Here is a 26,767-nt window from a genome sequence, read left to right as displayed (position 1 = left end):
TCTGCCTCTCAAGTCCTGGTTTTAAAGGCCTGTGTTACCATGCCTATCTTGGGTTTGATTTTTTTTAAAGAAAACTTTAAGGTTCATGGGGAGGCAGGTACAGCAGTTTCCCACATGTCCTCTGCCTTCACAGCCTCCCCATCATCAGCATCCCCACCAGAGGTTTGATATGGTTGACACATAATTGCCATTGGAGTCCATAGTTCACTCTTAGGATTGGAGATTTTGGTTTTGTTTGTTTGCTTGTGTTTTGCATGTATGTGTGTGAATGGAGTCCCGAGGTTGATGCCACATGTTTTCCCTGACAATCCTCTACTGCGTATGTTGAGACAGGGTTTCTTAGTTTACTCCAGAGCCCACTGCAGCCTGCTCTAGGAATCTCCTGTCTCTGCATACCACACATTGGGATTACAGTGGCATAGCAAATCCGCTGGCATTTGTGTGATTACTGCAGATCTGAACTGAGGTCCTCTTGCTATACCCGCAGAGCATTCTCACTGTCTTGAAAATCCTGTCACTAAGTGCGGTAATAAACTAGCGAGTCTTGCACAAGACATCTGCCTAACTTTTTCTAAACCTAAAATTTCCTCCACCCTGACACTTTTCTCACATGGTACTTGTTAATTTCTTAAGCACGGTGCTCCAGAGCAATGGAGAGCCAGTTTAAACGGTCCATTAGCAAGTATCGTTCCAGAATGGCTTCACTCACCTTTTGCTATAGAACTGGTCTTGAAGGGAGACATTTCTTCCTTGGTACACCAACCTCTAGGGGCAACTAGATCAAAAACCCGAATGCTACAGGTTGCCTCCAGGGCCCAGGTGACACAGCAGCCTGCTATCAGAGGCAGGTGCCAGAACCGCCCTCCCCTCAGCCTGGGCCTCAGCCTCCTTTGATCTGCCCACATCCCCACACATCAGATGTCTCTGAAGTCACATGTGTCACCTGCGTCTCTCCACCATCTGTAATGAAGACAGTGCAGGGGTACGGAGTTCCTGATTCATCCAACAGCGGAACCCCCCGGGGGAGGCAAGCAAAGGCCATTTTACCTCTTCCCTATCTGCAGAAGGGGAGACCTAGCCCAAGAGGGATGCATGTCTCTGTCTTAGTTTTCAGAAAAAAAGTGACCACAAAGGTGACTTTGCGAGCCAATGGCTTCCACAAATTGGCTTTAAACATCTTTCCCACTTTTCTGTTCTTGATGCTAGAACTGATAAACTCTTGTTCTTGTCGTGGGGAAAACAGGCAAAAATTTAATCGGGGGTGGAATTGAAATAACAAAAGTTTGAGAAGCACAGCCTGGAGTTTGTAAGGGCCCATTGGGTCCCAGCCCCTCCTCTGACAACACAGAAGCCCACTTCCCCTCATGAGGACCCCTTGGCCTTCTCTATCTGTCCATCTCTGCCTGGCGCCACCATCTTTGCCCCTCCCAATAACCACATCACACTGCACGACGTGGGCAAACAGCTTGGCTGTTATTATGCCCTCTGATAGACTCACTCACTGGAGGCCATGTCAGTTTCCCCTGGGGACTGCCTGGCCACCCCAGGATGCCTCAAGGGGAACATAGGCTCTGAGGCATAACTAAGAGCTCGATTCGAGGCACCTGTTTCTTCCAAAGTCATCCTCAGCGTTCCTGGTGCCAACACTGCTCTGAGTCCCAGAAGTCTGGGAGGGAAGAATTAACCCAGGTTGGCTGTCAAACATATGGGAAGTTTCTGCCCGCAGCAGAGCCAACCCGGACATCTGCTCCACTTGGTGCCCTCTCCCCCAGCTCGCCTCTGGAATTTTCTCCCGAAGATCTTGGTAGTGATGACCTACATAATTGCAGAGAGGCCTCTGGAGATAAGGCGGTGAAATTATTATAATGTAGGAGATGGGCACAGGAAATTCAGGGTTCCGGGTCTTTTTATAGGGGGATTCATGGACAGGTGAAGTGGAAGAGTCGGAAATCTTTGCAAGTGAATGGTAATTTCCTAAATGAAGGACCCAAGAGGTCCCCTCCCCTCATCCAGTGATCCAAAAAGGGTTTTCAACATACAAATTATCTGTCTCCATCCTGCCAGACCAAGCAGGACTATTTAAGGGGCGAGCTGGACCAGAAGTGCAGCTGCATCCGTTCCCCAAGGCCTGTCTGCTGCCGCTTTGCCGGTCCTTGCCCACCGCCAACTATGAGCCGCCAGTTGACCCTCTATCCTGGAGCCGAGCGCCTGGGCTTTAGTGGCTGCTCTGCTGTCATCTCGGGCCGGTTCAGTGGCAGCCATGCTTCAGTCCGGGCCGGGGTCAAGGGTGCAGCTTTTGGCAGCAGGAGCCTGTTCTGCATGGGGGGCGGCCGGCGGCTGGCGTTGAGCTCTTCCGGGAGGAGCGGCGGCTTTGCACTGGGCCACGGAGGGACGAGCGGTGGGCGCCCCGGAGGCTTTGTGGGCACCATCTTCGGCAGCGCAGGACTGGGCCCCACGTGTCCATCCGTGTGCCCACCGGGCGGCATCCCCCAGGTCATCGTCAACAAGAGCCTCCTGGCCCCACTCAATTTAGAACTGGACCCAGAGATCCAGAAGGTGCGCGCGCAGGAGCGAGAGCAGATCAAGGCCCTTAATAACAAGTTCGCCTCCTTCATCGACAAGGTATGTGCTTAGGCATCTGCTAGGCCTGCATTGACACTGGTGAGCGCCACAGTGCGTTAGTTCTGCCGCTGATGCAGGAGAACTGGGCTAGTCTCCTTTCCAGCATCTTTCAAAGGGGCTCAATAATGATTTCTCACTGGGACCGAAGGATTAATATGCTTAGGACAGTGACTGGCACACTCACCCAGTGAAGGGGAACCTTACCCTTCCATGTGGTTGACAAGACACCGGAGATCCACATCCAGAAGAGGGGCGCTAAGAGGGACGAAGACCAGGGAGTGTCATAAGGCACTGAAGTAAAAGGAGGGAGGGCATATTTCCAGAAGAGGGGAGAAAAAACGGGTCAAAAATTCAAGTCAGGCTTAGAGATATTTACAGAGAAGACATAAAGTGTTTAGCAATGGGTAATCCGGAAAGTGTCTTTGTTGGGGGTCAGTGGCAGGGACCCTAGTGAGTGGGAAAGGGACTAGAAATGGATTTCTCTCACCTGGCCCCCTATAAGAGGGCTCGGCCATGAGCGTGTTAGGGACATAATGACAGCTGGCATTGTGGAGAGATTACTGTATCCTGGGTTCCCGCATCAACTTTTATCAACTCGAGACCTCTGCTTCTCCTCTGGGTTTTACATGAAGGAATCAAGGCCTGGAATGATGAGAAATAAAACCCATGTTGGTGGAACAGTCAATGACTTTTCTCTCCTAACTCCCTACTCCAGCGTCTTCCTCCTGCCCTAAGCTCAGAGACAGGTAGAAGGGAACGGCTGGTGAGCAGCAGAGGAAATGAGGGGAATCCTGAAATATGTGAGAACTGGCTTTGAACAAACTGAAAAGTCAACCAGTAGCATCCGAGCTCTAAGAGAAAGGGAACATTGCCGTACCTCCCACTCTCCAGCTCTCGGCATCTTCAGCAAGAGAAACTGACCCAGTCACATGGCCACTTGCCAGGCAGATGACACCATTGCTCAAGCATGGCCCTTGCATTCTCAGAGACGGTCTTCCCCTGACCTTTCAGATCCCATGCGCCCCTAGCTGAAGGGTCCCTCGGATAAACCATTACTTTTTCTGTTCCACTCTCAGAAGGCAGTAGCACAGGGAACTGTGGGCCATGACTGCCTTTCGGTTGCAGGTGCGCTTCCTGGAGCAGCAGAACCAGGTGTTGGAGACCAAGTGGGCCCTGCTGCAGCAGCTGGACCTGAACAACTCCAAGAGGAGCCTGGAGCCGGTTCATGAGAGCTACATCAGCAACCTACAGAAGCAGCTGGAGACACTGTCCGGGGACAGGGTGAGGCTGGACTCGGAGCTGAGGAACATGCGGGAAGTGGTGGAGGACTGCAAGAAGAGGTGAGTGAGGGCGGAGGTGGTGAGTGGGGGCGGAGGTGTGGCTGGGAGCTGCCGAGGATGGCTCCCCATGCTTTAGCTCCTTGGTTGAGACCAATGGTATTTCTCTCATATCCTACGCCTAAATGGGGTTGGAAAGATTGTACATCTACTCAGCATGCTCCTCTGTGTCGTCCAGGAAACCTGTCCAGTTTCTAGCCTGGGAAGTGCAAGGCTAGGGCAAAGAGGACTGGCTGAAACTCCTCTGCTTAGCCCAAATGGCGTTTTGAGTTCCCCTAAGTAAGGTTTTCTATGACAGTTCCCCCCCTGGAGCAAAATTTAAAACTAAGCAATATGAAAATTTAAAACTTAGTTCATCTTGAAGTGTACATATCCCGTGCAATCTCATTTTTAAGGAAAATTGAGAATGTTTTTGAGAACAAAGAGGGGGAGTTCAGGAGGATACAAACCTGGTATTTGGAAAGTTTGCTTCTAGGTGCCAGGTTTGTAGGGTCAGGCACCAGCTGCCATAATTTCAAGGGGTGGAGATGCTCAGTGCTGAAATATTTTTCTTGTTCCACATCTGAACGTCCTGGCCACCCTTTCCTGCTGTCTCTTCAGCCAGAAGCCTGGTCTGAGCTCTGCACAGAGACCCCCGTGGAGAGCTGGCGATTGCCCTGACCGCAGAGAGACTTTAGGCTCAGGCTTACAGAAATGCTTCCAAATGGTCGCAATGAGTGCAGGTTAACTGAGAGCAATGGAATCCGGATGGGGCTGGGTCTCAGGTGGAGATCTGAGCAGAGGCTGCAGAGGCGGGGCAGGGAGCACAGCCTGGAATCTGGGATGTGTTGTATGAACTGCTTTCTTTGTGTTTATCCAACATCATTAGACAAACAGGGCAGTCTCAGAAAGCATCCCAGGCACATTAACTATGTTTGTTTAGTTATATTAGGGGATGCAGCCAAGTGCCTCTACATGCTAGTCCAGTGTGCGACCACTGGGCTACAGCCCCAGTTCCCCAGTTACACCTTCAATCACTCAGCTTTCTAACCCACATCAATCTGGGTGGAGGGGCTGCCAATGAAGAGCTGCAAGGTGTTACTTATATTTAAATATTTAGAGGAAGCTGTCTTCAAGCATTAGATCCCCAACTTTTAATGTATAACAAAATTTTACCATTTTGAGCTTTTTAAATAAAAAAAGAAATGCTACTTTCTCAATCTACAATATATCCACATAAAAAACATCCTGGGCTCATCCAAACACTTTTCTAAGACCTTACTTTGCCTGAAATGGAAGTCTGAACCTGGTGGCATAGTTTCAAAGTGAGAGTCGTGCTTCTGCTTGGTAGCCTGGTATCACATTACATCAATGGGGATGGGCTTGTGGGTGGGTGACCCTTTCTCCTGCAACATGGAGGAGGTCACTTGTGAAGGTGAGGGCAGTGGATCCTCATGTCCCCAACCCAGTGCTGTCTCGGGAAAATCATGTCAGGGCAGACTGTACATGGACTAAGGGAGCTAGAACAAACAATACTCTCTGAAGCGGTATTCCTTCTTGGGGAGGCTGTTTGCCCTGGGGTAAATAAACACTGTAGCCACGCGGAGGTGGAAGTCTGCCGACCTGAACTGTCCCGAGAGCAAGGCTCTTCTCTCCAACAGGTACGAGGTGGAGATTAACAGGCGTACTGCTGCGGAGAATGAATTCGTGGTGCTGAAGAAGGTGAGGGTGGGGTGCAGCGGGGGGAGGGAGAAAGTTAGAGCCTTTCCAACCGTCTGGCACAGGGGTGTGCACAGGGCAGGGCAGGGACCCTTTGGGCAGCTCAGTTCTTAGGGAGACTCTGTTGTCTCCATTCCTTCTGCTAAGGGAAGGGCCTTGGGTGCTTAGAACCTGCAAGCCTAGATCCTGAAAACCTAGCATGCAGCGTATATCCCAGGCATTCTGCCGCATTTCTCCTGCGGCCTTGGAATTCATACGAGTTAGTTTCTTAAAGCAAGGGGTGAATGGAATGAAGGGTTAAAGAAACTCCACTCCAAATGGCAGGGAGGGCACTGAGGGCAGGGTGGGCAGGCTAGAGAAGGCAGCCTGATCATCATATGTGTCCCCAGGATGTCGACGCTGCTTACATGAACAAGGTGGAGCTCCAGGTCAAGGTGGATACCTTGACAAATGACATCAAATTCTTCAAGGTCCTCTATGAAGGGGTAAGGACTTCACTGGCCTCCCTCAGGGAGCTGCTGGGGCTGGAATGGGAAAGCCTTTGTCCTGGTGCAGCTGACATTCACTGAGGCAATACTGAGGGCTGTCACAGAGCCAGATTAGCTCTGAGGAGATGGTGATGACAGAGACCACTGTCCTTCAGGCTTGGCATAGAAACGTCACATGAAGGAACTTTGGGAGAGTAGAGGGAGGCTTGCAAACCCTGCCTGGGTCTTCAGGGAACGTCTCTGGAGAGAGGAAGTCTGGGAAGGGAAAAGTGGCACACGACTCCCTTGAGGCATTGAGTGCCATCTGAGTTTTGACACGGTTAGTGTTGCTGGCTTTGAAGGAGAATGGGGGGACCTGAGTACAAGTGGGGTACAAACAAGGTGCTAATCACCTGCGACTGAAGCTGAAGGTAGCCACTCTCACTCCCAGCTGAGGAGGGGTAAAGAGTTGGCCAGGGAGGGTCAGGGGAAGTGCTGTCCTCATAGGGAGCTCTAACACCCTGCATTGGTCACCAGGAGATTGCTCAGATGCAGTCCCACATCAGCGATACATCTGTCATCCTCTCCATGGACAATAACCGGCAGCTGGACCTGGACAGCATCCTCACTGAGGTTCGAGCCCAATATGAGGAGATTGCTGTGAAGAGCAAGACTGAGACAGAGAACATGTACCAGTGTAAGGTGAGCCTGGTGCGCAGTGTGCAGAGAGCTCTGAGCACAATCGTTTTGTTCTCAGTGTGCATGTGTATATGTGCTTGTGAGTGTGTATGTGCACACGTGGGCCCGGATGTATAGAGAACATGTACTAGTGTAAGGTGAGCCTTGTTTGCACTGAGCAGAGAGCTCTGAGCACACCCATTGTGTTCTTTGTGTGTATATGTTTTTGAGTGCTTATGTGCACACGAGGGCCTGAATGTATACATGAGCTTAGTTGAGATCCCTTTTGTTTGGGAACTGGGCCTCATAGGCACGTGGTCTGGGAAGTCAGAAGGTCTTAGTATACCTTAGGGACAAACAGTCCCTTCCCTCACCATGACCCTGTGCGGCAGATGAGGCCGTGCCAGTTACAACACTCATAAGTCTGTGAGTAATCCACACACTTCAGCTTTGCTTCTGGTTTCCGACTTGGGTGAAACAAGGACAGAAAACTCAATCTCGAGCAAGCCATCGTGTTTCAGAAGCCAAGGGCCCTGCTGAGCTAGTGTAGGCAGAGGCTGCTTGTTTGTTTCCCAGCTGCTCAGACCGAATAATCACACAGAAACTATAGTACTTACAACACTGTTTGGCTAATAGCTTATGCATATTTTTAGCTAACTTATATCTTAAATTAACCCATTTCTATTAATATGTGTATCACCACCTGGCTGTGATCTACTGGTAGGGTCTGGCTGGCAACTGGCATCTTTCTCCTTCGGCAGCTACATCTCTCTGACTCCATCTACTTTCTCTCTGTATCTCTGTTCGGATTTCCTGCCTGGCTTTACCCTATGAAGCCATTGGTCAAAACAGCTTCTTTAATAACCAATGGTAATAAAACATATTCAGAGCATACAGAGGGGAATCCCACGTCAAGCTAGAGCAGGACCTTGCTTTAGGTAGGAGGAATAGAGTAGCTGCTTTTCCACTGCCTGCCACTCTCCCTCCTTGGCTGGTGCTTATGCTGACTCAACAAGGAGATTACAGGCACTGAGCACCCTACTACATACTGAGGAGCACTCCCTTCTGTGCTGAGTATCCCACTCAATGCTGAGCAGCATGCCTCTCTGTGCTGAGCACGCCATCTCGTGCTGAGGAGCACTCCCCTCTGTGCTGAGCACGCCATCTCGTGCTGAGGAGCACTCCCCTCTGTGCTGAGCACCCCATCCCATGCTGAGGAGCACTCACCTCTGTGCTGAGCACCCCACCCCATGATGAGGAGCACTCCTCTCTGTATTGAGCATCCCTTGTGCTGAGCACTTCTCTGCATGCTGAGGAGCACTCCCTTTGCTGCCCACCCCACCTCGTGCTGAGTGCTCCTAAGTTGGTAAGTCCTTAACCACCTTGCACTCTTCCCTTCTAATCCTACCTCAGATCCAGGAGCTGCAGGCCACAGCAGGCCAGCATGGGGATGACCTCAAACTCACCAAGGCCGAGATTACAGAGATCAACAGGCTGATCCAGAGGATCCACTCAGAGATAGGGAACGTGAAGAAACAGGTGGGTTCCATGCAAAGAAGCAGCACGAGGGTTTGCTCAGCACCAATCTTGGGGTCATCATCAGGTGAGACAGACTGGGCTGTGTTGATGGGTACAGCGTTCTACACGCATAGTGCATGCTGTAGGTGCTGTGGGATCCACTGGGACTAGGGTCAGGTGAGGCTCCAAAGGAAGTTCCATGAGGACGTGAGATCTCTCCAGGATGAAGGGCAGAGGGAAAAGGGAAGTCAAGGAAAAAGTGTTGCCTCTAGTATAGGGAGGGGCCTGCCTACCTGGGGCAACAGGCAAGGGTAGCTTGGAGCAGAGACGCCATCGGGTAGGAGATGGCGGTCAACTTCTAAGCCAGGCGGTGGGCCATGAATGCCACTCTTAGGTTCCAGCATTGCTACGGGAAGTGTCACCTGTGGTCAGCTTTAGATGGAATAGGGAGGGAGGCAGCAACCTCTGCCCTGGCCTTAGCCCAGAACTCTGCATAGCTATGGCCTGCCTCATGGTGTCGTGAGGTGGGAACTGTGCCCACTGACCTCCTCTCTGTGAGCATTTGATGGAAATCTCTCTGGTGCCACGCCTATGATTCTGAAGCCATCATTTGTGGGTATGGAAACCAGTCGGGCATTTGACAGCCCCAGCCTCTCAGGCAGGTCAGATTTTCCCCATCCTCCGCCTCTTCAGTCTGCACACGAATGTGAACACGCGTGCATGTGCGCGTACATACACACACACACACACACACACACACAATTCCTGTGTTCATTGTGTTTATGATCCCTAGATGAAATAAGAACTTATGGATTTTTATTTAAGACTGATAGACATGCGTGAAAATGCAATATTAAAGAAACTTTCAGTGACAGCCTGGAGTCTATTTGATGCAATTCTGTATGTTCACAGCTGGGCAAGGGTCCCAGAGCCATCTTAGTTCAAAGCCACTGTGGTGAAGCCTGGGCCCCAGTGAGGATGCGGATTGTTTTCCCTACTGTCACTTTTTAGATCCGTTTGCCACTGTGTTCAGCTGTCAGGGAAGATCCTCTGTGGGGACCCCTGTGATATCCATTTCATGTTGTATCCTCTGAGACTCCTAGCCACAGGGCTCATCTCTTCTTCTCTCCCTTCCACTGAGGAAGATGCCCACCGAGCCTCTCAGTGTTTGCGGTGTTTGAAAGGATCTGCCGATCTCACGTCCTTCCAACTCAGCCCTTCATAAGACCCAGGCTTTTGGCATTCCCCAGTTTACCCTGCCAAAGAGCAGAGGGCAGTTTGATCAAATCATGTCACCCTCCTGCCTGACTGGGCCTCTCTGGTCCTGAGGATGAGCTATGATTTCCCATGATGAGGCTGCTTGGTCCTGGGAGTCTCCTCCAGGCTGAGCCACTCATTGAAATTCTTTGGGTGTCAGCAGATCTGTGGGCTGCTAATCAGAGGAGGTGACAGCTGAGGAAAAATCTAGGTCCTTTTGGAGTCAGGACCTGCTATTTCTTCTTCATAATGAAGCAAACTTCGATAGGAAGGTGGCACCCCAAAAAGAATAGGCTGAAATTTAGACCCTACCAAAGCCTTAGCAGAATGACCAAAACACACTCAAACTAAAAGACTCAAGAAGCCCCCAGAGCCCTTACACATGTAAACACCCAACTAGATTCCTAACGCATAGTGTTTGCCATCTGCAGAGCCTTGTCATGTAAATGCCTCTCTGAAGCCTGTTCTTACCCCTTCGTAAGAGTCTCCGCAGAGTGGGCAGGGTAGGCTGCAATTGTGGTAGATTTAGTAGGCAGGTACTTTGCCTAGAGTAACTTACGAGATACCATTTCTTCCTCGGGATTTATGGGCACTGCTGAACTATAGCCATGGGGAGACTTTCATCCAGACTGTCTTTAAAATCTAACAGCTGATGGTTTCAAATCAAGTGGGCAGGGCCAGGGGCATATACCCAGAGAGCCCACCTTCTCTATGTCCTCCTCTTAGGGAAAGATGCTTACGTTTAGAGGCTGAGGCATGGGTGGTGGGGATAGAGGGGGTGAGGTGCCTGGAGTCACAGCAAGATAGATTCAACATCCAGTGACCGTCCAGCGAGATCCTGAAACATTTGTTACCAGTCAGCGTCAGGAGAGGAGGGCTGATCCAAAGTGCTCAATCTGTCTGTTCTTCAGTGCTCCAACCTGGAGACGGCCATTGCTGATGCTGAACAGAGAGGAGACTGTGCCCTCAAGGATGCCCGAGCCAAGCTGGACCAGCTGGAGGGCGCCCTGCAGCAGGCCAAGGAGGAGCTGGCCCGGATGATGCGGGAACACCAGGAGCTCATGAATGTCAAGTTGGCCTTGGACATGGAGATCGCCACCTACCGCAAGCTGCTGGAGGGCGAGGAGAGCAGGTGAGCGGAGCAGCTCTGAGCAACAGTCATTTTGTCAGGGAAACTTGGCTTTAAAGGTAAGCCAAAGACAACTGGGCTGTGTTTGGGGCCTACAGAAGTGAGCACACAACAAACAAATGTGCTTGCCTTGTGCTAGGGGAGACACAAATTATACAGCAAGAAGGACTGACTTGTAAAACCCCTAAAAGGCCATGGGAGAGCAAGCGTCAATGCCACTAATATTAAAAAGTGTCCCCTGACTCTTCATGGTTCTCGAATGGGAGAGGGACAAGAACTCTCAGGGTCATCCAAGTTTGAAGTCACTGTGGCAAAGCCTAAGCCTCAGTGAGGGCATGGGACCGGTCTCCCTACCGTCACACCAGAGAGCAGAGTGCCCCTCAGAGGCAGCTCAGGAACGGTCTGGGGCTTGCTCTGATGGGAGAGACTTAATCTCAGAGGTGACCACGTGAGTAGATGGGGTGATTGTTATGGTGGGTTTACCTGTCGTTCTCTCTTTATAGGATGGCCGGTGAATACCCAAATTTCGTGAGCCTTTGTGAGTATCTGCATGTCTTGGTCTGTCCTTGGTTACCTTTTCAGGAGCCTAGGTAGCTCCGATTCCATGGCACAAAGGATAGATCGGAATCCCAGGGAGTGGGATGAGGATGAGGTTAAGGATAGAAAGGGAGAGGGGTCTGGCTTCAGTGAGAGGCAGTGGCTGGAGAACAATGCTTGAATAGGAAAGAAAGCAGTCTGGTAGTTAACAGCAACGTTCCAGAAGTGGGCTGCAAGTGATGCTTGCTGGCAGCTCTTCCCCTGAGCCCAGAAGGCGTGGCCATCCTCCTCCCCATACTTCTGCTGATATACAGACCCAGACCGCTTGCAAAAAAGATCGGATATTCGGGGTTACGTGCAGATAAAATGAAGCAATGGCTATGACTGGTGCTTACAAAGATACCTTGGTAAACTAAGAGGAAGAGGGAGCAAGCAAGGGAGTGGCCAGAGTGTCTCCATCACGAAGGGCTCTGACCAGGGTGTAGACTAACGGGGCGGGGTCTCCCGTCACCCTTCTCAGCTGTCATTAGCAGTACCAATGCGGGACCAGGAGGTGCTGGCTTCAGTGTGGACTTCGGTTCCTCGAGCAGTTACAACTACAGACCTCTGGCCCTGGAGGTCAAGACCAAAGGCAGCTGCGGCAGTGAACTCAAGGATCCCTCAGCCAAAGCTGCAGGCAGCAGCTGTGTAACCAAAAAGGCCTCCAGATGACAGACAGGGGCGGTGCCGTGACGAGGCTGTGGGCCTCATTCTTCTGCTTTTTCCTCGGGTCCCTTTCCAAGTTGGGAAGTGTTTTCTCTGTCACTGAAATCCCAACCCATTCCCTCAGCCCTGTTTTCCTCAGTGCAGGGAACTGTCTGGTGCGGGAAGGCCCGTCGTGGGCTCTCTCAGTGGCCTCTCTCCCTGTCTGGTGTGCGAGGGCCTGTCATTGGCTCTCTCATGGCCTCTCTCCCACTCCCATTTACTGTGGCTGACTCACATGTAGAGATGAAGCACAGACCCAAGATGTTTCCCTTCAGCCAACGGCAAGCCCCCCTTGTTCTGTGTCTTCTTCAGCCTTTGCTGTCAAGGGACCATCCCTCTTTGTCCTTTGATGAGGATTCTGTCTAATTTTCTACCTCTCCTGCAATAAATGATTGACCGATGACATCACCCTAGTCTACCTTATGTTGCTATAATGGAATACTTGAGATAGGGTGTAATGGTTTGAACTGGGAATGCCACCCCATAAGCTCATGCTGTGAGTAACTGGTCCCCAGCTTGTGGCATTGTTTTGAGGTCTGTGGGCTCTGTAGAGATGGGACCTGGTTGGTAGAGGTAGATCACATAGGCCTTAAAGATTGTACCTACCCTGGGCACCAGCCTTCTCTCTACTTCGCACTAAGACACCATCTGAGGAGTCTACACACAGGCTCCAATGCCATGAGCAAGTCTGATGGACTGTAACCCTCTTGACCCATAAGTCAAATCCCCTCCACCAAAGGTCTTTCTGTCAAGTATTTCAGCAGGTGATTTATAAAGAACAGAACTTATTTTGGCTCACAGTTCTGGAGGTAACTGAGAGCATGGTTACCAGCATCTATCCGTCTTCTGGTGATGGCCTTGTGCTGGGTCACAGCATCGTGAAAATGCAGTCAGGGGAAGTGGGAGTGTACAGGGGGAGCCTGTGTTCAAGGACAAGCAAGGGGAGATGTCAGGCCCACTTCATAACCTGTTCTAGAGACACTTACAAGCATGTACAAATATGTCCCTTTGGTTTTCAGTGTCTCTGTCTTGCCCGAATGTCAGTCTTACACTGGCCTAACTTTTGGGGGGATCTGACTCTTGCTCTACCCTGGACAATCAACCACACATGGTCTGTGCCATCTGGTTCCAGCCAGGTGGGTATCAGGTGCAGCTGATCCTTTAAAAAGTTGAGATTGATCACTGCTGTGGCTGCAGGGAGGGCTCAATGTTTCCCATATTGTCATGTATGAGATGTGTGATATCACGTGGAGACATAGGACCACCAGAGCCTTTGCGAGGCTTGTCACTCAGCATCTTTAACACCCTGATGTTTCCCTTGCTCTGTCTAGAGTTGTCCTTTCTCCCCCAAAGTGGCCCCACTTTATTCTACCTTGTGCATGTGGAAGCTTCTGGATGTATCTGTTCCCATGGTGTGCACAAAACCGTGGTGGCTTACATAACAAGTATTGAGTGAGCCATTGTCTGGGCACTGGGGACACCAAAGCGAATAGCCTAAGCAGAGACTGGCAGGGCTCACAGTCTACTGGGGACAGGAAAATCCAGCACCAACAAGGCAGTGTGTGACATGTCATCATGGCGTAGGAAGATGAGTGGTTTGGGTGATCTTCATAGGCACTTGTACTTCTGCAAGAACGCTTGTTTCTTGGGTGGTTAGCCAACTGATTTGAACACAGTTCTCATCGGCAGGCCTGTCTTGTTGAAGGGTGGCATTTGGGGTGCCTATAACCCCCTGTGTGCCCCACCCTCCCTTGTCCATCAGCCATCACTTAGCAGGCCAGACTCTTCACGCCCAGGCCTTTGAACTTTGGTCCTTTTAATTGTCAGTTGTGTTCTAGTGCAAAACTGTGTCCTTGTAAAATGGGCTTACCCTTTACTGGCCTTTTTCTTTCTGTATACCAGTAACTCATTTCAGCCCTACCGGAGCATTTTCTAGGGAAGTAGTGTAGCTCACCAGGAATCACATAGCGAGGAAAAGCATCGGTGGACATCGAAGTCCAGTGAGGTTCTGAAGTCTGCGCTCCTAGTTCCTACACAGCCATACTTGCCAGAGATCTCACCATGGAGGACACCCACTGCTGTTATGATCTCAGCTGTGCATTGTGTAATGAAGACACTTTTTAGAGAAAGTGTTGCTAGGTAATTACGTCACTGTGCAAACATCAGAGTGTGCTTACACCCACCTGAACAGTGCAGCTAAACCCTTGTTAAGTGGCCAGCTGACCCCACAAAGAGCTGTGCTAGACACAGCTGCACAACTGTTTCTGGGGTGCCCCTGGACAGTGCAGCTCAACCCTTGTTACGTAGCCAGCTGACCCCACAAAGAGCTGTGCTAGACACAGCTGCACACAGCTGTTTCTGGGATGCCTCAGTACATAGTGTACCCACACAGAAACCAGAAACATCCATCTGTCGTCTCGTCAAGCATTGCTGTGGCTCATAAGAGTGTGAGCTGCAGCGTTTTACACGTGGCAGTGCTGTAAGTGTGTGTGTGGCAGCCTTCCTGTGAACACTCAGTCCTACCCTGTGCTTTGGTAGCTAGAGCATTATAAAGCAACAGGAGGTTTTCAGCCTTGTTTTCCCACTATGGGACCTGGACATATAGTCTTGCTGCTTGCTGACCTGAACATGCAATGTGTTATTGCAGGATCTGGCTGGTTGGTAACTTCGTTTGGAAAGAGTTTTGCTGAGTGACACTGTCCAATTTGGAACACCCTATGTAGCTGGCCTTTGACTTGACGTGATCTTCCTGTCTCTGCCCCCAGAATGCTGCGATTCCAGGTTCTCAGCACCACATCCTGTCCACAGGACTATACTTGAGTTTGTGGGAGCTCTCTGTGTTTGTAAGATGTGTATTGGGGTTCAACCCCCAGGAGTACTGCAGCAGCGGAACCTGGTGGATCTGGACTGTGGGCTGTGATACTTTGTGTCCGTCTCCTCAAAAGCATTCATTCATATTCATCAAGGAGGTACAAACGCTTCCGGTACCTCTTATCTGTGCACACACTGCCCTCTGCCAGCAGATCGTGGTACTGCACCTACTGTGTCCCTGAGTAAAGACTACAGCAAGGCTGGGGGATAATCCTGGATCAGGCCAGTGCCTCTCTGGAGGAGGGGCTGCTTGACTCCCTGGCCTGCCTAGACTGGTCCCAAACTCTGAGTTGCCAGGGCCCTTTCTCCTGTCTCCCCTCCTCCTCCCTCCCTCTCCTCTCACAGAGGGAAAAGGAGGCAGTTCCCTCTTTCCGAACCTCCTCACCTCTAGCTAGTTAGCTGTTCCTTCACACAGCTTCTCATCAACAGGTGCCTGAGAACCTTGGTGCTGGGTCAGAGGTCCTGGGAGTGTGGGAGGCCTGTCACTCAGCAGCATCCTCTCCTCCAAGCCCCTCTGGCACTACATGCCAGCACCAGCCCTGGCTACAAGAGCAGTCTTTGAACAACTGTTTCTTAGAGCAGATAAATCGGGAACAGCAGTACTAACAAGGCACAGCCAGTGCACAGCAGCCAGTGTACATAGACAATCTTGGAAGGCTTCCTGGAGGGGTATGTAAAGGAAGGCTAAGAGGGAGCTTTATAAAGATTTTGTAGGTCTCCAGGACTCACTGGACTACCTGCCATGATGTCTGGGTGAAAGACAATTCCTTTGCACTGCTCGTCATCTTCATACTCTGATTTGGCAGCTATTTCCAGCACCTCCATAGCTGAGGGTGCACCCTAACTCCCCCTGCCTGCCGAAACATCCACACCATATCCTGGGTTGAGGTGGACCACCCTTAGGAGACTCACGGCCCAAACCCTTCTTTTTGCCTCCTACCATCCATTCCCCCAAGGCGTGGGATTTTAGATCTGGATCTTTGGGGTTCCAAGCCCTTCTAGCTGGACCTACAGATGAAACACCAAGTGCTAGAAGAAAGCCAGCCGAGGACCTGAACTGCAGCGTTCTGGTCTAGAGGGGGCAGGAGCGCCATTCAGGTGGAAAGGGCACACTGCAGCCAGCAGTGAATTTCATGCCTGGCGTTTGTTACTTTGGCTACTAATGACTGACATGGGCAGCTCAGTCTGCAGGCTTTTTGTTTGCTTCTTTCTTCACTTTTGCAGTGGGAAAAAGAGAAAGAATTGGTGAGAGGGTGAAATGAGTTCAAATGTTCAAAGAGCTGACTCCAGTAACTAGTGCCTCGCAAGCCTCGGGCAAGCAGTAGTTCTGTGTTTCACCAAGGTGTGCCCACCAGGCCAGTTTCATTCCAGTCCCTGCTCCATCTGTTCCAGTCCCACTGCATTCTCCTCGGCCCCAGAAGTTCTTCTCAGGGCTCCTGGCTCCTCCAGGCACTGTCCTTCCTCTGCTCTTCACTATTCGGAGAAGAACTGGTGTGGACGCGTCCTGGGGTTCACTGGCTCTCACTCCCCAGTCCCTGCCGGGTGCCGTTCTCCCCACTCAGCTCAGCTACGTCCTAACTCATTTTACAAGCTGCTTTCTGATCTGGCAGTGGGCGTCACAAACTCTTAGCCAGTCACAAATCTCCACTTGCCTCCTTGGGACCCCCGATCTCCAGGGAAGGGAAGACTTAGTTCCCTGGTTATCTGCCTCCTCTGCCATTGCCGTTGGAAAAGTGGGTAGGATTTTTCAGCTTACAATGGGAGGAGTTGATGTGGCCCTGGGTTTCAGTTGTCAGCATCTAGTGACCTCAAGCACTACTGCTCCAGCCTCTAATTCTACGACCAGTTTTCTTCTGCGGGGATGGGGCTCGGGTCTCTCACTGTACAGAGACAGGGGATTTCCCGAAGTCAGCAGGTGGACCGTCCCTTCAGTACCCTTCTGGGCAGATGTCAGTGTTTATGAACTGTGAGGGCTTGGTTCACCTCTGTTGCCAGCCTTGGTGTGCAGCCCCCATCTTCAGCCTCAGCTTCCCTGAGCAGGCCTTTTCAGACCTGATCTCCTGCACTCCTGCAACACCCTTAGTTTTTCCTTGATATCTTACTTTTGTGTTTTTCCTCCCAGTTCTCACCTTGTCATGTGTTTATCTGGTGCCCTGTACCTTGGGCCTACCCGGGGGTGTCTCCCCAGCTCCCATCCACTTCCTGATTCTATCTCCAAGTCTGGCAGGCTCCATTATAATGTTGGTCCAGAGAGGGGGCTGGCCATTCCCTCCACACCTGAGGCACGTGTCACCACAGGCCTGGCCCACCACTCCAGCACCTCCCTAGGGATGAGATGGGGGCAGAACTTCTCCTTCCTGTTTGGACAGGGATGGTGGGAGATAGAGAGCATGTCATTAGTGATGACTTGGCTTAATTACAGCCCGCAGCAGAGCCGGGCTTGTTTACTCTGCAAATGGGCGAAGGAAGAGGTGGCTCAGGCATCAGACTTCCCAGACATGATCAAAAGATCAAGGCTGCTCCCTCCCCCAGCCCTTTTGTTCTCTGAAAAAGAATCATACCAAAGCTTCTCTATGAAGGCCAGAGTAAGAAGGGATCTTACACACATGTCTCCGAGGGACTTAGGGTGGAGGGATTGTGGGACAAAGAGATGGATGAGCCAGTGCCTGAGTGGGGCCCCCGTGGTATTTTGGAACAAGCGAGGGGAAGAAATCTCATCTTTCTCAGAGCAAGACTACACTTGCCCTGGACATTCCTGAGAGCATGTGAACAGGGAGAAAATGCCTGTGAGGGCCGGGCAGGCTGTGGGTGGGGCTGTGCAGGCCTCGGGGAGCTTTCCTTTTGGAGGGGGGAAGAGCACTTCATCTATAACAGAGTCTGAGGGTCTACACCAGTAGTTAAGGCCGTGGATGTAGGAGCACGCGTGGGAGGAAGAAACAAGTTGGAGGACCTTAGTGAGACCCGGGGCAGGATTTTCTGAAGCTAAAGAATATCCAGACTGGGAAAATAACCTGAAGCCTAGTGGTACACTGCTGGGTCTTTCGGAACTTTCTACAATGCCCTTTGGAGGGGGGGGGCGTGGGAAAGACGCCTTTCTTTCTACCCATTTCCACCAGGAGTCAAGGCCTTTCTCTGCAACAGAGTGTTGATGTTCAGATGATTAGCACAGAGGCATTCCCAGGAGACAGCCCTGAAGTCCAGCCTCCTGCACGGTGTCTCTCTCTTGGCTCAACTAGGTAGTTTTACTTTACAGAACAGTCACAGTCTTCTCATCTGATCTGTACCCAGGGGTCCCACTCACTGCCCCCTCGGCCACTCCCTCTCTAACTTACCACCTGGCTCAAGAGCCCAGATCACGCGTCCCTCAGAGCATGCACCTTTGGCCATAAGATTGAATCCACAGCAGCTAAAGAATCTCATGTTAGGAAGGTGATGAGCTTGTAGAGGGAGCAAGGCAACAACGGGAGGAAGCTGCCCAACTAGGGTCAAGAGGGAGGAAGCTGGGTTCTCTGTGCAGAGGATAGGCAGTGGGGCTGGGTTTTGGCACTGCACTGGTCTGGTATGGGACAATGAGAGACTGAGCGCCAGACCCTCTCTCCAAGAATGTCCTTGATCTCAGAATCTTCCCAGAGTGGCTGTTTGGGTACAGGGACAGATCAAGGGGTTAGAGGAGCATGACCTTCGTTACCCCCTGCAAAGCAGACAGACGTGACCTCAGCTTCATTCCCTTGGGGCTGTTATGCTGTCCCATTTGATGCTCCTTTCTACTTTTCTCTGGTGGATGTGCTTTCAGGATTGGATTTTTGTTTTCCCAGAATATTCTCTATCAACATGGTGACAGATTAGAACTCTATGGACTCAGTTTCTTTGAGACTCTCTAGGGTCCCTGCATCTCCTGAAGTTCTCAGGCAATGCCGAGCCTACTTACAGCACAGGCTCTGTGAGGTTTCCCTGGAGGTTCTTGTGCGACTCTCCACTGCCCACAGGGAGAGGAGGACGACTTGAACAGCCCACTCGCTGCACCTTACAGGCTATCCAGCCTTCTAGATCCCAACTCACACCAGAAAGCCCAACCTCCTACAAAAAGCACACTTGAAAGTAACTAGTTGAAGAATCCCAATTTCAACAATAGCTGTGTAGTGGGCTGTTTCCTCCCAGCAGAACATGACCTTTGTCACCCAGACACAGAACAGCTCTGAATACCCACAGAAACCTCAGGAGGTCAGGACTACTGACATTTTCTCAGAGAGAGGGAGGTCACAAAACCCATGACAAAAGACGCTCAAAATACATTGACACCCTCATGAGGTCATTATCTGGTCCTCTTCCTCCAGCATTCCAGCTGCTACGGCATAAGAGGGAGCAAAAGACTGTGCTGGGCTTTTTTCCAGTGTTACAGGTGCCCACCCTGTATTCCCAATGATAACCCTAAAACATTTACATTTGCCCAGCTAGACTTGACAAACTCTCATTTTAGGCTGTTGGCCTCTTCCCTGTCTGGGACAAATAGATCTTGTTTGTCATCATAATGGTTATTGTTGAGTGTGTGTGTGTGCATGTGTGTGCGTGTGTCTGTGTGTGTGTGCGTGTGTGTGTGGTCTCCGGGACAGATAGTTTGTCTGAGTCACTCATTGACACAGGCAGGTGGAGTTAAAACTGCAATAGCTATCACAGAACACACTCCACTTACATCTCTTCTGTCGCCTCCAGCTTGGACAGCTTCCCTTTGGAGTCTAATATACATTGCACACACAGTAGGCTCTCGGTCCCTTACCCATGAACTGACTCAGTGCCTCCAGGCTTTAGAGTCTTACTACTCCAGTGCACTTACGGCGGGAGGGGGTGGTGAAGATGGCCATGAGCAACTGAAGGGTAGCCCGTATGGTTCATGTGCGTGGGGGAGCCGTGTTAGGCGGGGGGGGGGGGGTGTGACAGGTAGAGGAGATCCTTAGGCCAAAGCTGATTCCAGCACTGCATCTTCTAGGAGTCAGGAGGGTACCTTTGTCTCTACACAGACAAAGTGTGTCTGTCCTGGTCACACACACACACACACACACACACCAATAACAATGGCAATGACAGCTAAGATCTATTTATCCTGGCAGGGAAGGAGATCAACCAATCACACCCCTGTTGTCTCTTCTGCCTCTCCCTTAACGTCACAATCACCACAGTTGACCACCCCAGGTGCAGATTGTACGTGGGACACACTCAGGACTTCCTTGGGAAGGAACACGAAGGGTACCAGGACCCCAGATTCCTTTCCTGGTCCCCCTAGCCTGCTGCTGCTTTGAGGAGTGTGGGTGGGCTCCACTCATTGTTTTTAAAAAACAATTCTTTGAGAGTTTTATACAATGTATTTTGATTATATCACCCATAACCCCTCCCCAATCTAACCTTACATTCTTACCCTTCAACTTCATGTCATATTTTTAAAACATAAATCAACTGCATTTTTTATAACAATTGACTACCAATACACGGGTGGGAGTGGAGTCATTCACTAGAGCAGGGTCGACCTCTCAGGAGCCACGCCCTTGAAGAAAACCGAACACCTCTAGACGGGCCCCAGAAGCTCAACTGTCTACAACTCTTAGGAGTTTGGGCTCATGACCCCTTCCCACCCCAAGCCAGAATGTTGAAAGACTTGATCTTAAGCCGGCAGCCCCAGCTGCTGAGTTCCTGAATGCGGCCCTCCTGTCATATCCAGGAGGCACTGTTTTGCTCTGACCTCTCTGACCTCTCTGACCTCTCACTGCTATAGTCTTCCTGTTCTTCTCTTCCACGATGGTCCCTGACCCTCAGAGAGAGGGTGTCATGTGGAATTGTGTCTGAGAACTCCGCTGACACACATCTCTTTTGCAGCATGTTTGCTGGCACCCTGAAACCTGCTGCGGTGTACCCCGAGTCTTCTCTGCATGCACTGCTCCTGCAGCATGTTCGCTGGCACCCGGAAACCTGCTGCGGTGTACCCCGAGTCTTCTCTGCACGCACTGCTCCTGCAGCATGTTCGCTGGCACCCGGAAACCTGCTGTTGTGTACCCCGAGTCTTCTCTGCATGCACTGCTCCTGCAGCATGTTCGCTAGCACCCGGAAACCTGCTGTTGTGTACCCCGAGTCTTCTCTGCACGCACTGCTCCTGCAGCATGTTCGCTGGCACCCGGAAACCTGCTGCGGTGTACCCCGAGTCTTCTCTGCACGCACTGCTCCTGCAGCATGTTCACTGGCACCCGGAAACCTGCTGTTGTGTACCCCGAGTCTTCTCTGCACGCACTGCTCTGTCAGTGCCTCATTTTTCCCATCAGTTCTTGGTGTAGACCCTGCTTCCTAGTCCGGGTCCATACACCGGTCGTTCCAAGTCAAGGACCTTACATGGTTGATTGACATTTCCATATTAGAAAAGGAAGCCCCATCACCCTTGTAATCTGGCTTAGAAAACTCCAGGCAAAGCCATCCCATATGTTAGATTCTCTGAGCTTCCAGGCCGGGCTCTGCTAGGAACTCTAGGATACAGGGCCCCTGAGAGGGAGCACTTATCTCTGCTTCAGGGCTGACGTGAGAACCATTCCTGGGGGGGGGGGTAGCTCCTGTGAGGTGGCTTCTGCCTCTCTCCTTCTCTTTCCTCTCCCCAGGTTTGTTCCTCCTCCCCTCTCCATGGCCCTCTCCTCAGAGGAAGCTATTCTACCACTCTCTGCCCAGTCAGAGCTTGTCAGACCTCCCCAATGCACTCACTGACAGGTAGGGACAGTGCCCTGCTCTGGGACAGCTCCCAGATGCCTTGCTCTGAGATACTTCAAAAAGTTCACACTCCACCAGGCCTCCCTGGCTTCTCAAGGGCCAATGTTCTCTATCCTAAAATGGAGCAGCTCGTAAAAGTGATCAGAGAATTGGCAGAACAGTGCCCTGGGGGCCCAGGAGTGAAATTCTAGGAATTTATACCTCTGACTAACTTTATCAGGACATGTTCTACACAATTAGAGGTTGGCTGCTGTCCCTCTCCTGCCTGAACTCTCAGGATGGACAGATAACCTCAGCACTGCAGCCGAGATTGCTGAGGGGGCTAACTCTGCATGTCCCTCATTAGGGAACAGATAAACTCCAAATTAGACCACGGCGGCATGCAAGGGCAGCATATTCCACTTTCTATCAAAAGGTTTTGTTCCTCAAAGGCTTGGAGATCTGTGCTCTGCAAACTGCCCCAGCCCTTCAGCAGGGGAAGGAGATAGTGGAGGGACATCCCTTTCCGGGCGTCTGTGGGGATAAAAGGAGCCAGCCTTCTTGTGCTCCGGTACCGTGCTCCGGTATCGTGCCACTGTACTGCTCCAGCTCCTCCACCATGAGTTGGCAACTGAACTTCAGGTCAGGCAGTGAGGGGCAGCGTCAGTGTGCTTTCTGCCCTGGTGCCAAGGAGACCCATGGGCAGTGTGGTTTCTTGCCAGAAAACTGGCCACAGGGTTGGAGCCAGCTTCAGCAGCAGGAACCTCTACAGTCTTGAAGTTTTAGGCACATTTCCTTCAGTGTGTCAGGAGGCAGTGCTCGGGTCACAGGGCATAGCCTTGGGCAGGACTCTGGGTATGGAGGGACTCGAGCCAGCGGCTTTGCCAGAAGCATGTTTGTCAGTGTGGCCCTGGATCCACTTGTCCATCTGTGTGTCTGCCTGCAGGTATCCACTAGGTCACTGTCAACAAGAGCCTGTTGTCCCCCCTTAACGTAGAGCTGGACCCTGAGATCCAGAAGGTGTGGGCGCAGTAGCAGGAGCAGATCAAGGCTCTGAATGACAAGTTTGTCTCATTCATCGACAAGGTGAGCCTTATAGGAAGGCTTAATGATGGCACAGCAGTAGCATTTCTCCTGTTTCCCAAGCAACAGATAGATGTGATGTGAGCTAGATGGGTGGTCCCTCATCACAAGGGGAAGGGAATAGATTTACAAGGTGCCCAGAGCAGGGAATCAATGAAGATTGCATCCTTTGGGAATCTTATAGAGAAGGGAGATAGAGGTAGCTTTATTTTGAGAAAAGTGGTGAGTTCCTGAAGGTCAAATTGTGAAGGGTGCCCCCAGGTTTTGTTTTGTTGTTTGTTTGTTTAAGGAATGGAATAACTGAGAGACTGAGCACAATAGGGAAGGCAGGGTTCACAAACAGGGAGACTTAGAGGGAATGTCTCCTGGGTCCAGGGTCAGGCCTCAGAAGAAGCTAGAATGCTGTCTCCTGGCCAAGTGCTCGCTCAGTGACTAGGAGTCCAGAAAGCCAGGATGCACTTGTTCACCGTGTCTCCCAGGAAGGGCTGCTGGCGGACAGGGCTTGACCCATAGGATTTTACAAAACCCCTTTCTCTTTGGAAGTCAATGGTGTACGTCCACAGAGCATGATAATATCTGTATGGTTCCAGTAGCTATGGGGTTGGCTTGCAGGTGCGCTTCCTGGAGCAGCAGAACCAGGTGCTGGAGACCAAGTGGGCCCTGCTGCAGCAGCTGGACCTGAACAACTGCAGGAAGAACCTGGAGCCTGTGTACGAGGCCCACATCAGCATCCTGCAAAAGCAGCTGGATATGCTGTCTGGGGACAGAGTGAGGCCGGACTCGGAGCTGAGATGCTGTGGAGGACTGCAAGAAGAGGTGAGCAGGCCACCAAAGGTTCCTGGGCCAGGAGTTAATGCGGTCTTCTCTGGCTAGGGGGAGACAAAACATGACAACACATCCCTATGTGACAATCCCTGTGACAGCACTTGGATTGATGGTGGGAGTTCCTGGGTTCACTGACCCTCTGGAGGCTTTAGTTGCTGGTTAAGGGCTCTGTGCAGGCTTTCGGGATGCAACGATGAAACCTGCAGACTCCTTACTCACACCGCAGGCCTCTTGGTGGTCACTTCTGGCTTCTCAGTTACTTTCCTTGTCGCTGTCACTGGCGCCTGACAGGTTTGTTTTGGCTCATAGTTTGGGGAGTGCTGTCCTTTGTGGCTGGGAAGTACAGCAGCTGGTAGCTCCACAGGGATGCGCAGTGACTCATTTCATTCTACCAGCCAAGAGGCAGAGAGTTGGGGCCAGAAGCAGGGTCAGGCTTGAACTTTGCAGCCCTGCCCAACTCTGTGGCTGTCAGCTAGGTCCCATGACTAGAAGCTTCCAAAACCTTCAAAACAGTACCATAGGCTGGGGACACATGGGTTTTCAGGGGACACTCCAAATTTCAACAATAGCACCGCCAGGCAAGGATGGCAGGTGTAGTTCAATCTCATGTCCTCTCCTGTCCCATGTTCCTGTCCACAGAGCTTCAACTTCTTTCCTATAGGACTGGGCATAGGTAGAAGAAAGCCACTAGTCCCCCCGAAACACCTCAGTCCCACTTGGAACCCCCTCTAAAGACACGTGTGTCCCCGGCTTTCTTTCCCCTCTAACCTGTGCCTGGGAAAGTTCTGCAGGAGAGGATTGGCTTCAGAAAGAGCAGGGCAGGCTGGATCTGTGATGCCAGGGCAGAGTCAAGCTGGACCTTTAGCAGATGCCTCTCCTAATACAGGACGACAAACAAAGAGGCTGGCAGAACTCTCACCCTGGACAGTGCTTCATGAATGGAGCTACACTGTCCTTGCTTCCCCTGGGAAAGACTCAGGACAGGAGACAAGCTGGAAGGGCACATGGGTGCTGGCTTCACCACCTCCATTTCAGGGTCACCTCAAGCTGCCTGGAGTAGGTGTGTTCTCCCTGTACCAGTCAGCTTTTCCATCTCATCCCCATCTACCTGCTCTGGGACACTAGATCCAGGAGCTGCAGCTGGAGGCTGGCTGCCATGGGGACAATCTGAAGCACAGCAGGAATGAGGTGTCGGAGCTGAACCAGCTTATCCAGAGGATCTGCTGTGATATTGATAACGTGAAGAAGCAGGTGAGCAGTGACCTGGAGAAGAACGAGAGGCACAGTTCCACCCCTGCAATGAAGACACAGGGCTGCCCTACCTCGAGGAAGAAGCAGGTCTCCCTCTTGGGTTTGAGAGTCCCAGGACAACCACAGGTCTTCTTTCTCACCTGCATAGTTTTGGGAAGATGTACGTCTGACTTACCCATTGTACAGACAGGACAGTAGGGCAGAAAAGGAATAGCGACTTTCCCTCCTCCAGATCTTCATTTTCAGGGCAGGAGTGGAGCTCGGGGGCTCTAGGTAGCCTTGCGTTGTTTTTTCTTTTTCTTTCTGTGTCCAACACACCTGTGCTATGTCTGTTGTTTGTGACCCTCTGAGAGCGGGCCTTGGGCCTCCTTCTCCCAAGTGGTTGGGTGCACAGGATAAGATAAGGGCCCTCTGTGGTCACCCGGCATTCCTGTCCTCGTGGAGGGACTTGGCCCTGGTGAAGTCCCCTGGTTCTCCCACCTGTGCCACAGGACCCCTTGTTTTGCCCTGGTCTCACCTGAAGACAGAAATTCCTAAATGCTGTGTGTGTGTGTGTGTGTGTGTGTGTGTGTGTGTGTGTGTGTGTGTATGTATGTATGTGTATATGTCAGTGTATATATGTGTGCATGTGTATGTGTGTATGAGTGTGTATGTATGTGGGTGTGTGTAGAGTGTGTGTATGTGTGTGCATGTGAATGTGTGTCTATGAGTGTGTGCCAGTGTATATATGTGTGTATATGTCAGCATGTGTGTGTGTGTGTGTGTTCCTTTCAGGGACCCTCTGAGGAGCCACATCAACACTGTTAGTAACAGGTTGTCATTGACTCTTCTCCTTGCATTCCCAGGACCTCTGTGACATGGAGGGTCCGGGCACAGGTGCACCTTTTAAACTATGGTTGACTGACTTATGTACTCCATTATAAATGCCCTGCTGGTAGCCCTTGAAATCACAGAAGACTGGGGACTTCTTCAGAGTCCAGCATCCCGGCCTGTGGCTGTAAGTCAGGGCTGCTTTATGGAGCATCTGCCTTGCCTATCCAGGTCATACGCGGGGGCATTCAGGGACCTAGATAAAGCTCCTTGCAGAGTGCAGGGCTCCACCACACACTGCCTTGGTGCTAGCAAGTGCAGAGGGGAGGTGTCCTACAGCAGCAACCTGACTGTGCTGGGCATCTCAGGAATGGTTCTTCTGGTCCACAGTCACATGGCCTTCCCTCCAGGTTTGAGACAACTTCAGCATCGTTGGGATTTCTTCCTACTCTACTGACTTGCTCCCAAGGGTCCTGTTGTAATGCCTCATTTTTCTGACTTCTGAGAAATATGTGTGCATGTATGTGTGTGAGTGTAGTGTATGCATCAGAGCTACAGTTCCCATCTTTTGCCTAGTTGTTGTCACTTGCTGACAGACACCTACTCTTGGTCCTTCTTTCTCAGCTGTCATTAGCAGCAGTTGTGGTTCCTATGGTAATCATTCAAGCTCCATGAGCTCTGACTTTGGGACTGGCAATGCAGCAGGCAGCCCCAACAGCCCTCAAAACAGCCAGACCAAGACCAGAGGAGCAAGAGCAAGAGACCTCAGGGGCTCTCAGGACAAGAGCGCTGTTGTTGGTACCCTGGCCAAGAAGACCACTTGATCAGTCCCACTCACCTCAGTGTCTGGAGAAGAATATCTTTGCTTCTTCCCAGAGAACCATCACACTTGAACTCTATATCCCTGAGTTTTAGGACTGTCTCCAGTGCACGTGACATCCGCTATCTACTTTAAGTTCTAAGTGACACAGTCAACCTTCCCTTGCCAGTAGGTCCCATGTGAGCTTCTGGATTTTCTTGCCTCCAGTTTTCAGGAGGCTTTGGAAATTCAAGATATCATCGTCTTCTTGAGCTAAGGAAGCTATGATCAATCATACAGAGTGGAGAGAAAGGATGTCGAGAGAGAGGAGGGGAATTGCGGTCATATTCTTAATTGTCTAGATTTTCTGCCCTTCTCAGAATGGGTGGGACTTTTGGCAGTCTTTCTCTGTCCCATTGGCCAG

General features: G+C 51.3%; 1 protein-coding gene across 3 annotated transcripts; it reads left to right on the top strand.

The window, feature by feature from the left end:
• The first annotated feature begins 2,169 nt into the window (after window positions 1–2,169).
• On the top strand, window positions 2,170–26,368 carry LOC142843424 (keratin, type II cytoskeletal 72). 3 transcript variants are annotated; one of them, XM_075960734.1, is made up of 9 exons: window positions 2,170–2,622; window positions 3,748–3,962; window positions 5,600–5,660; window positions 6,047–6,142; window positions 6,662–6,826; window positions 8,216–8,341; window positions 10,489–10,709; window positions 11,210–11,244; window positions 26,169–26,368. In XM_075960734.1, exons 1-9 carry the CDS (start codon window positions 2,170–2,172, stop codon window positions 26,366–26,368), a joined length of 1,572 nt encoding a protein of 523 aa, XP_075816849.1. The 3 variants fall into 3 exon arrangements, with proteins under 3 accessions (XP_075816849.1, XP_075816848.1, XP_075816850.1); XM_075960733.1 differs by lacking the exon at window positions 26,169–26,368 and adding an exon at window positions 11,764–12,000; XM_075960735.1 differs by lacking the exons at window positions 8,216–8,341; window positions 26,169–26,368 and adding an exon at window positions 11,764–12,000.
• Window positions 26,369–26,767: the final 399 nt, after the last annotated feature.

Source organism: Microtus pennsylvanicus, chromosome 2, assembly GCF_037038515.1.
Source record: "Microtus pennsylvanicus isolate mMicPen1 chromosome 2, mMicPen1.hap1, whole genome shotgun sequence".
In the NCBI taxonomy this organism is placed as follows: Eukaryota; Metazoa; Chordata; class Mammalia; order Rodentia; family Cricetidae; genus Microtus; species Microtus pennsylvanicus.
Note: the sequence above shows the minus strand (reverse complement) of the source record. Positions and strands in the feature narration are given on the sequence as shown.

Excerpts from the sequence above, each read along its gene's own strand:
- LOC142843424 (XM_075960734.1), top strand. The coding sequence starts at position 2,170 with ATGAGCCGCCAGTTGACCCTCTATCCTGGAGCCGAGCGCCTGGGCTTT. Across the intron at positions 6,143-6,661 it reads TCAAGGTCCTCTATGAAGGG|GAGATTGCTCAGATGCAGTC; the intron begins GTAAGGACTTCA and ends ATTGGTCACCAG. Across the intron at positions 11,245-26,168 it reads CCCAAATTTCGTGAGCCTTT|CTGTCATTAGCAGCAGTTGT; the intron begins GTGAGTATCTGC and ends CTTCTTTCTCAG.